The sequence below is a fragment of the Dermacentor silvarum genome, chromosome 4 (genome assembly GCF_013339745.2).
Source record: "Dermacentor silvarum isolate Dsil-2018 chromosome 4, BIME_Dsil_1.4, whole genome shotgun sequence".
Lineage (NCBI taxonomy): Eukaryota > Metazoa > Arthropoda > Arachnida > Ixodida > Ixodidae > Dermacentor > Dermacentor silvarum.
In genome coordinates, this window is record NC_051157.2 from 108116738 (window position 1) to 108132881 (window position 16144).

Here is a 16144-nt window from a genome sequence, read left to right on the forward strand (position 1 = left end):
TTCCGGTTAAGGCACGTCCGCGCTAGTGGCAAATATACCTATGGCGAACTGACCTCCAGTGCCGTAGAACGTCCTGCCGTGCGAGAGGTCTCCAAAGTATACGGCAGCTCGGACGGCGCACCACACGCTGCACGATCGACGGGCCAATCGACGACGCGCGAAGCCGCGCGCCTCCGCCGCCGGCGACGAAAACGTCGTGCAGCCTCTGGTCCAAACAAAATTATTTCCGCTGGATAAAGCGATGCATATATTGCCAATTCAAGAAAACAATATCCGCTGTCAAACGTTTAACACGAACGAGAGCTCCGATACTTGTCGAGCTCAGCTGCAGCGCACGGCTACCGACGGGAGACGACCGGCTCGGTTGTGCTCGCATCGCAGCGCACGGCGGTCCTAATATCCGCGTATTTTTCTTCTTTGTGTACTATCATTGCGAAGAGCGACAACAACAATATGAAAATATTGCGGCTCGTGAGCGTCGGTAATTCATTTCGAAGCGCCGTCCGCACTAGCTCTGAAGGAAGCAAGAAAAGGCCTAGCGACGACATCGGCGCCGTCGAGCGATCAGCGGCGCTGAGGCTGCCGCACAAATGAGTCCCGGTTACATCCTTTCTACGTACGGCAAGGAAATCTCGCCGTTCTCGAGCAAAACTACTGTCGAACGGCGGCCCGCGAATGGCAAACGGCGTGCGGCGAGTTACCGTGCCGGTAACGTGGACGGGCCTTAGCCGCGACACAGCGCTTCTCGGCTACCCGCTGTTGCTGCCGTGCCGGCCCGTGCTCATGCGAAGCGTGCCGCTGTGTTGCGCGCACTTCTGGAAAGGCCAACACTGTCGCACTCTGTTAGCGCAGCTAATAGAGTGCGACAGTAATTGTGCGACAGTGCTTGCGAATCGGTAATTACCGCCCGCAACGCAAGTGCCAAATCGCTCGCGTTGGCACTTGCGTTGCGGGCGGTAATTACCGATTCGCAAGCGCGCACAAGCCAGCAACACGGCGAGCAGGGAGCGCGTGTATACTGCTAGCAGACTAACCGGAAGTCGTAGAATCTTGTTCGACCAATGGGCATCGTCACCGACGCTGACATCATCAGATTCACTCTGCTGACATCGTGACGACCGCTGGGGATACCGGAAAAGCCAAGAAAGAAGGACGATTTTTTTTTTTTTTTTTTTTGTAGCGCTCCCGCGGCGCGTAGCGCTGCAGCGTTTGGCATCGTTGATCGTGACGGCATTCTGAACTCGATGCGCGTGTTCACTTGAAAAGTTCAAAACATATCTGAGGTGGTTTAGGGGCCCTTTAAGGACTTGTGAATTGTGAGACCAACTCCCAACTGTAACGCATTGCATCGCGTTATTGTGTTATTTTTCTGTGTTTTTTTTTATGTTATCACATTTTATTTCCTTAACCCTTTTTACAACACAAGGTGTAGCCAGCTGGTACTTACACGGGCTAACCTCCCTGCCTTTCTCTCTCTTTGTTTTTCCTTCTTCAACTGCTCGTGCAACTGGAAAAGGCGGATGATGAACCTCAGCGATAACAAGATGACTTCACGTTGCTCATGGGACGCCAAGACACACCCTAAGAAATCTTTCAAATAAAATTAGGAGGGTCTCTTACGAAGTACTGGACAAAACATCCAGAAGGGACGCCGAATAACCTATTTTTTTTTTTTTTGCTTTATCAATGAATTATGAACTTGCAGTACTGATGCGACTGATCCTCCCCGGATTGGTTCTTCTCTAATTTCACGCGCTGGCACCATCCGGAACTAACACTTTCGTAAAATTCATTTCCATATGCCACACTGTCACGAATTGACATCATCTCATACGTACATACTGCCCGAAATTGTAGTTCTTTCTTTCGACTGGCACTTTTCTTCACGACGCCAAGACGCGGTCGCTTAGTTTTGAGCACATTCTCGACAAGTGGCCGTCTTTTCTCGTCGGTGAGCACTGTTCTCTTACGCGATAATACAACCACAGCAGGGATACGCACACCGTCATTCCCCCGATGAGGCTGAATAAGCCGGAATAGTCCTTGTGAGTATCTCTGAAGAATCCTGCGAATATAGAGCAGAAACGAAAAGTATCACTCGTAAGTCATTGGGAAAGACGACGATGACAAGGGTAAACAACTATCCCGAATTTAGCGGGACAGCCCCGACTTTCGAGTGAATGTCCCGTGCCCCGACTCAACCCAGTCGTGATTGGCCAAATCTCTAGACTTAGCTTTTTTTCCTACAAGATAACTATATATAGACCAAATGTTCATTTTGAAACACCTAACAGCTCCTTTGCAGATTCTTAGTGTTCTGTGCATTGTCATAAGCATAAAGGTGGTTTCATGTTTGTTGGTATTCAAGTTCTAAATTTGAAAAATTCACAGTACCTCTATGCATGTTGGTAACTGTGTTTGTCAGGCAACTATACCGCACCTTTCTTGTTGTATATCCCTACACGGTAGGACAATTTTTTTTAAACTATGTCGCACGCATAGACTGCTGGCTCCTGGCACTGACAGGGTCGGTCGTCGCCAGCCCCCCTTCCCGTCCCGACTTCGTCCACTCGAGTGTTGGCCACCCTAATTACGACGGATGAAGACAAGGACAGGATGTAGGCGCGAGGATGTACTCGTATACAAGATAATTACCGTTTGGTGGAGAGGAGTGCTATATTCGGACCATTAGGTGCAGTCCTGTGCGACACCAAAACGAAAATAAGGGCGAATGGCTAGGAAGGCCGTTGCAGATTCACACAAAGTACCCAATTTGAGTTCCCTCGGCAACTTGTTGCCAAGAAGCCTAAGGCTTAGTTTTTATCCATGCAGTACCGACATACCATAGTCCCTTAATAGCTTTTTCTGGTCACGAAACTCCCGCCTCAGTTTAATATAGAGCCAGCGCCTGCCGCTAGGGGCGCCGTAGTAAAAGAAAGGCCACCTAGCCGAGCGGCCGCCGCATTCGGCGGCGGTATTTTTTCTGCTCTGGTCGCGTTGCGGCCGAAAGCCCAGCTTGTTTTAGAATTTATTTGCATTCTATTTTGTCGTAGCCAGTTACAGTATTCAAACTTGAACATCTGAGAGTGTTTTCTAATTGAAATCAAGGCACGTACTTCAAGGCACGTAATTGAAATCAAGGCACATACACAGTAAACAATCTCAAAGTCGGCTGGCGGCTCCGTGTGTCAGCAGACGACGCGCATAGAATTGTTCTTACTGATAAATCTGTCGTTAGTTGGCCCAACCGGCTTCAATTAAAAACGTTTAAGCGGCCTTTATGCGCCGTACAAAGAACAAGACATTAGCGGCGTGGCGTTGCCAGTAAACGACAACCTGAGCTCAAGGTCGTGTGATGTTAGTGAATTCCGATTACACTCGAGCCGTTCAGGCGATGGGGACAGATTCTAATCGCACGTAAGATAAAATGTTCTATGACGTCAGAATTAGTTTGGAACAGGTACATCGGCAGATCGTAGCCGTGAATGAAACGCTTGCGTGAAGGGTAGTATTGTCATTTTTCATGTATCGCAAGCTTTGCTAGTTTTCGTGCGTATATTATTCCAAATGTGCGACAAAGTTTTCAAACACGATTTTCGTTGTCAATGTACCCTATGAAAACCCAAACGGATTATTATACCCGACTGGCTCAGCCCTAGCTGCACTTATTATTCTCTAACTCGCACAAGCAGAGTGACGAGGATTGACGGTCAGTTGCACTCAGTACCATACCTCCTTGGCGAACAGCGAGGCATGATAGTATTTGAATCGCGAACTTTCTTTGAAGCAAATGTAGCTGTTTTAACTCGCGAAAATTCTCATGAGAAATAACATTTAATTTTCGCTTTCACTCAGCACTGTTGTAGTGTAGAGTGAAAAACGATCTGAAAGTTGTATTGACACAGAAAACTGACAGCTTGTTTTTTCCTGTTGCACTATGTTCCTAATGTCCCATTTATCACGGTTGGAAGCCTACTTTGCTTCAGGAAACAAAATTACTTCTGTGGCATGTCCCTTTTGTGAGCCGCGCAGCGCTGAGGTAGCAACCTTAAGCAAATGTTACAATTGTCAATAGCTGTTGCTATCAGCATGCGAAATCCATAGGCATGAACTCAAACTAAGTGGTTATGCGAATAATTTGCCGTCTATAAATATCAACACACACACAGTGCAATCATGGTTGGAGGTCATAAATATTTTATTGTTTAAACCAGAACAAAGTTTTTATGTGTGCTTATATTCTCATGGAGATACTAATAGGCACCGATTTTATTTGCAATATATAAATGAAACAAATATTGTAGACAGAACAGGCTGAGAATCACACACACACGCGCACGCGCACGCGCACACACACACACACACACACACACACACACACACACACACACACACACACACACACACACACACACAACACACACACACACACACACACACACACACACACACACACACACACACACACACACACACACACACACACACACACACACACACACACACACACACACACACACACACACACAGGCCGTCGAAAACACGGGGAATGACAGTTGGCCTGAGGCGCGGTTTGTCCCTCGGCAACGATACGGCGTCATTGTTTATCGTGAAATCATCCGTACGGAGATGGATGATGGATCAAAGTGATTCGCGCACACAATCTCATGCTTGGACTCGAAGCTGAAATCGTCCGTTTCTTGCCGTGGTATGGCTCGCTTCCAATTCTCGAAGTGCTCACCAACACTCGGCATTCAACGTAGCGATACCGTTTCGGGAGTGCCTTTGTAGCCGCAACGGCCCCCCGGCACACAACACCTGAACGGCATCGTCAGGCGAACGTGCCACAGAATGACAGAATTCGGATCTTGCCTAAAAATCAATCACAAATATAAAGTACGCGTCCAAACTTTCAGCCCACGCCAGCCGCGTCTGCAGTCTCTCCGGGTTTACCACGGAGAAAGGTGGCCTTTCAGCTACGGTGGCGCCGCAGCGCGGCGCCTTCATGCGACATATCAACCTCTCCCATAGAGTGACGGCGGAGTTTCGTGACCAGAAAAGTATTGAGGGACTATGGACATACGTAAAGCTTTAGCGATATACAAGCCATTCATGTAGTATCTTTCCTCTCACTCTATCCCCCGCCCCCCCAACTCTTGTTCAACTCCCGTGCGAGCGAAATTCTTTCTTACGTTCTTTCTCAGCGTCAACAGTGGCCGAGAAACAATATCGCGAGAAGGCTGACCAGCATTTGCGGCAAGAATTTTTAAAAAAGTCAAGGGTAGCTGCACTAGTGGCGCAAGGCTAAAGACACAGCGGAGCTGATTTGTTCCGAGCTGGTCCTGGCTATACGAAGTGATGCTAAGTTATACGAGGTAATGCCAAGTGATGCTAAGTTATACGAAGTGTATAAGCATTTCCTCGTGGTCCGTGGCATCGGGGAACGCCTCGCGAAGCACTTGTAGTCTGAGCACACGTAGGGGAAGTGGGGCGAAAGCTATTCACTGTGTACGGGCAGCGCGCAGCAGACGACATGCCAGGATGACGTCACGGCGCATGCGCAGTAGCGCGCAGCTTTTGGGAGCTTGTCTGAGCCACCGGCAGAGGCCCCTGCTACAGTCACGGGCACCGCGAGCGTTCGGCGCTAATGCGGGGAAACGTAGAAGCGCGGATGGCATGGGCTGCAGCACCTCTGCGCGTTGCCTCCTTGGTGCTGGTACAATTTGTTTCTCGCTCATTTTCTCGTTCTCTCTGCCGAGCATAGCGCGCGACGCGCGCACTCTCTCTCGCCTCTCACTCTCATTTTCTCTTTCTCTCTCCCGATCATAGCACGTGATGCGCGCATTCTATCTCGCTCTCAATTTCTCTTTCTATCTCCTGAGCATAGCGCACGACGTGCGCACTTAGCCCTCTCATTTTCTCTTTCTCTCTCCCGACCATAGAGCGCGACGCGCGCACTCTCTCAAGCTCTCATTTTCTCTTTCTCTCTCTCGAGCATAGCGCGTGACACTCCGCGAGGTGATTGCTAGGCGACGCAGTGGCAGGCGGCACACATTACGGCCGGCTTAAACAGCTCCGCTGTTAAAAAAAATCAGAGCCCTTCCACTACTGTGAAGATGGAAGCCAGCGAAGCTGTGACTATGGTGGGTCTGCTGTAGTGAATATTGCCCCCCACGATGAGAATGGGCGTATCGTCGTTTGGCATCACACAACCGAACATGTCTATAATGAACGTTCCGGTTGAGAAACTCTCGTTGAAACCTCGCCGTCGCAGTGGGGAAGTTGGCGCTAGCGTCGCCGAGGCGTGCACCGTCGTCGTCGGGTTCTTGGAGGGCAAGACGATGCTGACGTTTGGCCTCAACATCGCGCTCCCTCAACTCGGGGTTCACGGCTCTTCGCTGACGTTTCGCCTAGGCTTTGGAAGCCTTCACGCTAGAATCGGCACGTCGGCGACGAGCCCTTTCTCGAGTGCGTTCGCGACGATGTTGCTCAAACGCGTTAGGACACGTCGTCAGTTGCTCATGAATGGCTCATACCTCCTTAAGCAACGGCTCATACCCCCGCAAATGCGGCTTCCCATTACGACGACAGAAGAGAAGTTAAGTTCTACGCTGGAATGATTAGCGGCAACGCAGCCAGCTGTGGAAGCAGACGATGACGACGAACGCGGGAACAGTGGCACGAGCGCGTGCCGAGCACGAGCATGAGCGCAAACTTCTCTCTGTCCGAGCTCACGGTCCCGCAGCTCAGGCGATGCTGCGCACGACAATGAGACAAACCTAGCGATCCTTTAACAGCTCCGCTGTAAAAAAAAAATGAAAAAAAGAAGACAACAAAAACAGACTACATACACACACAGTGCTATGATGAATGTTAAATATGCGTGTGCGACATTATGTTCGCGTTTTTGTGCTTTTCCTACCAAAGCATTGCACGTCATCCAGCCTATGTTCCAGGTTTGACATTCAGTCATCAGATAGAATAATTTGGCTCACCTATTAGTAACGGCTTTGTGAGTTCCACAAGTCCGGCGAGTGCATTGGCACTTCCGAAGCAGACGCCGATCTTCTCGATGCCCACCAGCTCCATAAAGAGCACCACTGTAAGTATTACCGTTGAACCGTTGCACCAGCCAAGTAAGACAGACAGACACACCTGGCTTAGATAGGAGCTACACAGTGGTATGAGGCAGAGCGATGCGCCCCACAGCGCCAGGTGAGACCCCATCATGGTGCTCTTTCGCAGGTACTTTCTGTCCGTTATCCAACCAGAGCCGAGCCGAGCCAGTAGGTCGATTATCGAGTAGAATGACATCAGGTACACCGCGTTCCACGCAGGTATCCCACGGTCCACTCCAAAGTCGACTACGACTGTATAATACGTCATCGTGTTAAAGGACATGATGGAAAAAGAGAAGGCGATCAGATAATATTCAGGTAATAATAGAAAAGATAGAAAATGGTCTCGTTTGGCACTTTTAGGTCCTCCGTTCAAAGGTTTTTGAATTCCGTTATTTGCAACTAGCTCTGGCACAGCGTCCTCCTCCGCCGGAAAATAAACGTGCCCTTTCGAATGGTTGAAATCGGTTGAAACAGTGCTACCAAGCTTTGCTTCTTCCCTCTTAGGCTGATCGTCATCGACGTCGTATCCTTCAATTGTCAAAAGATGGAGCTTCTGACAACATTTATCGGGAGTACCGTTGCATCCACAAAGGTCTGCGTCATCGAGTTGGTGCGGATAATCATAACACCGAAGGGGTTCCCCGAATTCGTCGCCATTTTTCAGAACATCACTTCCATCCGAACCGTGGGTTGAGGCACCAGTTATGTCTCGTTCCGGTTGCGCTACCGGTGGCGTGCGTTGCAGCAAAGCACCGGCCACCGAGTTGAGCATGGTGGCTCCAAAAATCAAGAATGTGCCATGGATTCCGTATTTCTCCTCCAGTGCCTTCATGACTGGTGGGAATACAAGTCCTCCGACTGTGAAGCCCGCGTTGGCGATGCCGGAGGCTGCTGCGCGGTGCTTCAGAAAGTGCTGGTTTACCACGACGCCGAAGAGGCTCAGCAAACCGATACTGGTGCCTGTATTTAAATGAAGAAATGAATCAAAGGAAAGGTCATTAGCATTTGTAAGGATGAACAGTCGAGAGCAAAAGCCTGGGGGTGCCAATAAATTTTTGTTCCTTCGCAGCCTAGGCATAAAGGCTGTATACCACTGGAGGCAACAGCTTACGACGCGAAATTACAGCGCGCTGTTCCTGCATGCAGCCAGCAAAATACAGCTTATGCATTACTGTTTGCGTCACATGCACAAGCACAGCATGTTGCAAATCTAGGCTCGTATTTGCAAATCATGTCTTGGATCAGTGTCCTCCGCGATTGGCCATCGCCGCGGCGATCGCCTCGTTATCACGCCGATCGCTATCATGAATGGCGGTCTACCGAACGCTGCCAATCGAAGACGCGTTCTTACGTATAAGGGAAGCTTTGTCAATGCAGACCCCGACTTTCAGAATACGTGCCTCGGCTTTCGTAACATTCAGCTCTTTCGCAGACTCTACGACTCTTAAAAAGTTTACGCACATAATACGCGGATTGCATTCTTGTCTTTCTGATTCCATGTTAATATTACTATTTTTATTCATGTAAACATATATGAACACTACAAAGAGAAAAGGATGGGCGGTCAAGCAATTGCCTCAAGGGACACCACGCCCAGTCAACGTGGTCCCTCAGTATACCTTTCTGTCGTCATTGCTTCCCCCCCCCCCTTTTTTTTATTTTTCCTTAGATGGTTTTGTTAGATAGGAATAGTTGATACGTATGGTTGCAAAGCTCTATATAAAGTGCAGCTGGTTTCCTTGAGCTTGCGCATACCAGCTATGTCACCGATGGGCACGGTGTCTGTGGGACGTACACTCAGAATAAAGAATATACACACCGTAGACGAAACCAAGAAAGACGTCCAGGAAAAGCATGGAGGGTGCGAAGAAGCAGGCGCAAATGGCGAGTGAACCGCCGAGGCAACCGACCACGGACAGCTTCCATATCGGTATGTACCTGGCCAGGACTCCGGCAATGGGACCTGCGGTATAAAGTCCATGGAACAGAGCGTGGTGCAGGCCTGGCCATAGCAAAAACCTTTTCCCAAAGTTTCATTGCCGTCACAGTCAATGCGAGCAGAGCTTTCAACTCGAACTGTCATTTGCGTTTTATACATAGCCTGCATGAGTTGCAGTGCAGTCAAATAATTCTTAAGGAATAAATCTCGGGAAACATTTATACTAAGCAAACAAACAGGACAGGGGAGTTGGTGGTGGGTAGTGGGGAAAGCAAGTGATGTGTGGCGCCCTTCTTTTGCTCTACATGATGCAGAATATGCCCGGTCTTGCCTTTTTTATGTACTATATAGAATTTTAAACAATTGCCTATGGCAGATAACACAGTTCAAATCCTTGAACTTGATTGATCGAAGAGGCGGGCATTAATTGGGCAATAAACATAAATGTATATTTTAGTAATTAACAAATTACCGATTAAGATTTTATATAACTACTTTACGACACATATGGCAACTTGCGCCTTGTCATGGGCGAGTTCACAAGGCATACCCAGTTGAAACAAATTCTGAAGATGGCACCGATTTCGAGATATGCGCCATCAAACTTGCGGTAAAAATGCACTGATTCATTTACTTTTCTAGCACAACGCCGTTTTATGCATTGAAACACAAAATTAATTGGACCGCCAATGAATTTCGTCGCCAACTGAGGTAATTCTCTCGAAACTCGCGTCATTCTGAGAATTCGTTGCGAACTCACCGGCTACAATTCGTGTTTACAATACGTGTCGCAAAGTAATTATTGAAAACTTTAGTAGTGAAATTTTGTGAATTATACGATTATGCATTTTGATTTCTCGTGCATATTCTGTCCGCTTATTAGAGTAATCCAGTTCGAGGACTAGAAATATGCTAAGTGCGGCAGGCGATTCTTAAAGATTATGTATGATCAACGAAAAAACTGTCAGCTATTCCACTGGGGCCGATATGGAAGACCAGAGAAGCTGTACTATGGTGGGAATTATGTATTTCCATTTATGAATAATAAGATGTGATGGTGTAATTTGTTATTTGAATGAGAAATATATATTATCCGGTGGTTTTAATTTATTTAGTGACCACAGGGACCATGGCTGTATTGTCGCTACGGTACACTGCCATAGGGTGTACGGCAAAGGTTGACACGTTCTTCATAAGCACGTCACCCACGCCGCGTGCGCTCGGATGCGAACGCAGGCAAAACGCCGCCTGCCGTCGATAACAGTTCTGCGCGTTGTTTGTGTGACGGCCGCACAACCGCTGTCAAAACGCTGGCGTGAGCAAGCGTGCCAGCAGCAGCGAGCGAAGGTTCATGCGGTGTATCGCTTCAACGGAAACTGAGCTGCGAAAGCACAGCGCATACAAAGGTAGGAGCCGTGTTGCAGATCGCTTTCAAGATACGGTGTGCGCGACAGCCAGCCGCTGCGCAAAGTATAAGTACGCAGTTGGTGGCAGAGTAGAAGCAGCGCCCCCTCCCTCCTGGGCTACCTTCCGGCTTTCCTACTTTCGCGTGGGAGATTGAGTAGCCTGTTCCCCTAGCGCCCGGTCGCACGATACTCATTTGGTGCCGCAGCTGGACGTCGCATCCCCTCCCTCCCATCCCCCCATGGCTTTTCGCACGACGGAAGACGCCCCGTTTGCTCTCCGCCGTGCGTTCACTCTCCGTGAAAGCGTGCGTCCCACGCGCGCCTTCACCCCCACATACAGCATACGGCGCACAGGGAACATTTTATCGCCATTGAACTTTACACGGAACCTGACGGCGACGACGACGGTGATAGAAGAAATGCGATTGGAGTGTCCATTTAATTTCTATCAAAAAAAGGACAATTCGCCGCAGGTGAGAAGAACCGAAGCCATATCCCCCCGCATAAATGCGGTGCTTTACCAAATTAAGCTACCGTGGCCAGCCGGCCTCCCGTCACCTTTCTTTGGTATTGATGTATGTGCACGAGATTAGCCCTGGGAGTAAGAATCCTTAATTCATATACCCACCTAGGCGCTTGAGCGTTTGCTGCAGTTGAACTATTGAAATACTTGTAAGACATCATTCGTGTGGAGAAAAAAAGAAAGGATCGTGTGTGTGTTTAGGAAGGTTACCGATTTGACGATGGTGATGATTTAATGGCATCCCCTTTGAAACGGGGCGGTGGCAAATAGTCACCTAACCTGCTTGAGTTAATCCGGTATGCTATACATGTTTTTAATTCTAGCCTATTTGTATACATCTCCTTAATGTTTTTGTTCTGTGCTTTTTTTCTCTTCCCTGATTTTTATCCAACAATACTCTAAACGTATCTTGCTTATCTCGACTGGAGACCGGTTGATGATTCCGCCCATTTTGAATTCAAGTGCGCCTGGAAGTTGTATGTTAACTACGGGTCTCACTGGGTGAGACCTATAGCCATACGTGACTTGGGAGTGTTAGCCAGAGCCCCTCACGGCCACGGCGGCGGCTGTGGAAAATCGCTTTCAACCACGCACGTCACGTGTACTACGTGAACGTATGAGCAGACAAGCTGGCCAATAAAACCTTTTATGCTGGCTTATGGCATCAAGGCAGCCAATGTCGAGGCCCTGACTATGCGATGAACAAGAAAGGGAACCGAGACCCTCGGATCCCTTACGTTTTATTAAGCATTCTTCTGATGTTTTGCTCTTCTGTTCGACTCACCACGAAACAAAATGTAAGAATCAACTGCATAAATAGCGTTAGCTTACTTGTAGCGACTTGAAGACCTCCGGAAACTGCAGTCAGAAAGTTCCACAGTTGAATGCCCGCCAACATGGTTTGCCTTCCCTGAAATCACCGTTCTTGGGTGCCGCGTCAATACCTTTCCTACTTGGCAGGGCATTATGGGAAATGTGGCGCCTTGACGTCCCCTCTCCAGGAAAACGGCCACTTCGTGCACTGCCAGCTGCTGTTGGCCTAGCTACGTGCTGCTGGCAGTAATCCTCTTTTCGAGCACCTAGCGCCCACTTTCAGTCAATGTCAGTCGGTGTGAAACAAAAAACGCTAACTGACATAGGCTAATTAACGGACCATACGCGGGGCTTATTTACCAAAGGAGTGGTTGGGAGCGTGAGGAAGGAAGACAGTTATGTCGAGGAAAGGGACTCTTGTCTATATGATTATTTTACATGGCAAACTGTGATAACGCTAAACAAAACAACCACACACAACACGCCAGTAATGTGCGCGTCGCGAAATGAATACGGAGTGCGCATATGTCTATTGTACTGTATGTGTCTGTGCGCGCGTGCGTGCGTGTGTGCGTGTGTGCGTGTGTGTGTTACGCGTGCTTTACCGGCCTCATGCAGCAAAAAAAAAATGCATTTCCACAAATAATGGAGTCGGCGTACGTTTTCCTGAGTCTTTCGATTTTATCCAAAAGGTCTGAGCTTTAAAATAAGAACAATAAGTTCTCTTCGAAGGAGCCCATTCTCGCTTTCTAGTTCTTTTACTTAACCTATTTGAATACTCACTTTAAAGTAATTTTCTATCCTGCTCTCGTTGAGTATTTACGGAAGGCAGCGTGACCAGCACATCACTCAAACCGTAATACAAAGCCTAGGATGCCTACATGCAGTTTAGTAGTTTAATCACCGTGGTTCAGTTAGAAGTGCTCTGTTGCGCTCTAGGCTTGCGGTACAAAGCCTTTAGTAATCTGATCCCCAAATATGAAAGGTTGTGCGAGGGTAACGCACTTTTTTTACATGTGTTTAAACATCGCTCTCCTGTGCAATGCTATTGAAGATCGACAGAGACTAATCTACAAACAGTACCTCCATTCGTTTGACTAATGGTGGTGTGACAAAGAACTAGGGAGGAAGAGAGGATCATTTATTAGAGGAAACGCAGAGAGCTCGGCCTGAGGTATACGCTAGTGCCTGTCAAGGCACTCGCGTATTCACAAGCATAATCAAAGCTGGCATCTTTGCTCATGCAGGTGTTGACGCAGCTTCGGGTGCACGTGTGTTCATTGTTTGTTTGTCACCTTAACCGTTGCCCTATGGACGCTAAGCAGAAAGCGAAAAGCTTGTGTCCAGCTTACCCCCCATTAACCCCTAAAGATACTAGCCATAAAAAACAGCGTTTCCGTCTTACTCTCCCTACATGTCTAAAAAAAGAGAAAGAGCGCGACAAGTCACAGGGAAACACAGTACCCGTGTTGTCTGATTCTGTCGCCCATTGTTCCCTTCACGCTGTTTGTTTTCAACGATGTTAACCTACGAGTTCGCCCAGCTCGCTGTTTTGAGGCACTGCTAGTCATAAAACACAAAGAGTTGGAGCACGAACGAAGCAGCAGAATACACTATGGGACAGTTCGAAGTTGTCACAGATACCTGCCAAAATTAGTCTTTTTTTGAGTACTTACTCGGTTATACTTCGTAGTTAATATCTGTGGAAAATTGTTGTGTATTCATCCCAGGGCTCGACTCTCGTGTAAATTGACGGGTTGCACAATATTTATATATATATATATATATATATATATATATATATATATATATATATATATAAAGAGAGGAAAACGACGTCCGATTCCAGGCTAATCAGCTTCCCTTGCTATCAGTGGAATTGGGCTCGTTCTCGCTATGGTGCTTGTAAAATTCTGCAGACCCTTGCCTCTCGGAGCGTGTTGGCTGTCGTCTTTATCTGTTCTAAAAGACGGCAGTATTACACATAACCTCGACGTCATCGGCAGTCGCGCATGCAATACTCAGGTGTCATTCACTACCACATTAATTTGAATACCAAACCCTCGTCGGAAAAGTAAGTAGCAGCCTGAAAGCAGTCAACAGCGTTGCTCAGTATATAGGGAACCCTCGTGATAAGCGATGATCGCGACTTGCCTCCCTGAGCAATTATTGTAAACTCTGCCAACTCTAAAATGTGTCATTCCTACCATCACCATCATATCTAAGTATGTGTGCTGTGTGAATACCTCTCCCAGCAATCACCGATAGTCCCTCCCGTTTATCTATGGACTCAATTCTATCGATGCCAATTTCCAAATGTCATAAATGTACCTAATTCCTTGCCAGCCTCAACCGCGCTTCTTTTCGCCTGACGCCTTTTTGGTTACTCTGTGTGGTAGACCACGTGCTACCCGTCCAAGGAACTACATGGACCTGCACAACAGCACTCAATCCTCCTAATCTTCCCAATCTACACAATACATTTCCATACGCCGTACAAAACGGGTATGGCAGACGTAATCTAGAATATAGTTTGAACTCAAGCCAGGCCGACATAGGAAACAGTTTCTTAACACGAAACGTGCCACTTGTGTAGGGTTATTTTTTATACAAGCCACGCAATTTTATGTTTTGTTTGCTTGGAGACGGCTGCTTGCAGCAGTGTCAGTTGGAGTTGTTCGCACCTCTGAGTCGTGTCAAATGTGTGTGGGACAGCTATATATATAGTTTACGATGCGACACAGGTTGTCTAAGCGACCTTGGATGTCAGTATGCCCCCCATTTGATTACAAGCAGCACGTAGAGTTCATTGGTTGATAACGCTCTCGAGAGCATTACAATCTAGACATTCAAATGCTCAGTGGTGCTATATCTTTGCTTTGTGACCCTTGTTCAGAGCTTCGGAGTTGGAAGGACGTGAAAGGCGCACTGTTGCAAAGCTCTGCCTCGAATAAGCAGCAAGTCCAGTGGTATAATCCGCGTGGTGGATAGAAGATTTCGGGAAAGGGAATATTGTCAACCACTAGAAAGAAGTACGAAGTTGCAACGGTAAACGATACGTCCAGCGAAGATACTGGGTCGAGTGTTTCTGAATGTGCTCTAAAACATTTCAAGCAAAATTTATGCGTGCAATATAAAATGAATTTACGTAAAAGACCCAAGGAAAAGAAAGCTTCGCTTTAAAGAGTAATTTGCGCAAGACGAAAGCAAGCAGTACATGGTTTACAGGAAAGACATACCATGTGGATCTAAAGACCGGGGACTATAGGCTGGACTCCAAGATTGACGATTCGCACTGAGACTCGTTAAGAAATAAAGATTCTCTCTCTATCTCAAACCTAATTCTACTCTGAAATTTCTTGAAACACCCAGTGTGCAGGAATAGTCTGGGCCTATGTAGGAGAAAGCTATATCCACACGTGCAATGCGTGTGTTACACCATTAAAACATAAATGAAGCCTATACAAGAGCGTCAGTGGTTATGGCATCCTGTCGCTGTGCATGCGGCCTTGGGTTCGGTTCCCAGTCGCGGCGGCCGCATTCCGACGGGTACGGAATGCAAAAAAAAAAAAAAAAACGCTCGTGTACCGTGCACTGCGTGCATGTTAAATAACCCAGCGTAAGGTCATAATCCTGAGCCCGCCACTACGCCATCACTCATAAGCCACTGTGCAGCTTCTGGACGTTAAACCGCATATATTGCAATTTATAGAACCGCATATATTGCCCCAGTCAGCGTCGGTCGGCAGTGAGCTGAAAAAGGCACGCTGTTGCCAATGATATTTTTGCATGGGTTTCGCTGCGCAAAACTCAAAGAATAAGCGAAATTGTGCTGACGTAAAAAAAAAAGAATCTTTTGCCGCAAAAGATGGTCGGGGCTTCAATTGAGAAGTTTTCATTGTTTTAAAGGACAAAAAATAAGAAGAAGCCATCTGCCAGTGCGGCTACACACCTGTAAAGAAGTAGCAGACGACAGAAAGGTTGCTGGGCCACGATGCCCGCTCCCTGGCCACCGGAAAGGCATGCAGCAGCGCCACGTAAACCACGGCGGCCGAGCGGACCATGGAGAAAGCGAACGCGTTTATCCAGAAGCAAGCCGCGGCGACCACCCAACTCCGAGACGAATCCATGCTCATACGCCGAAGCGTGTCAGCCATGCGACTGCAAGTCGTACGCAGCGTACATGCAAGCGTCTGTCAGGCGACAAGATACGAGAGAAGGCTTATCGTGAGCCCCTCACTTCGCTCATACTTTCAACTCATCAGCCAGGTTCAAGAAACCCGCGAAGACGCGACTAACACAGTAGCACGCTCATGGCATGCTGTAAAAACAACGTAAGACA

General features: G+C 47.8%; 1 protein-coding gene across 1 annotated transcript; it reads right to left on the reverse strand.

Annotated features, from left to right (window-relative positions):
- Positions 1-1431: 1431 nt before the first annotated feature.
- LOC119448824 (monocarboxylate transporter 5-like) lies at positions 1432-15938 on the reverse strand. The gene is made up of 4 exons (XM_037712037.2): positions 15755-15938; positions 8941-9084; positions 6996-8081; positions 1432-2065 (listed from the first exon to the last, which is right to left on the reverse strand). Exons 1-4 carry the CDS (start codon positions 15936-15938, stop codon positions 1884-1886), a joined length of 1596 nt encoding a protein of 531 aa, XP_037567965.2. The 3' UTR covers positions 1432-1883.
- Between the last annotated feature and the right edge of the window lie 206 nt (positions 15939-16144).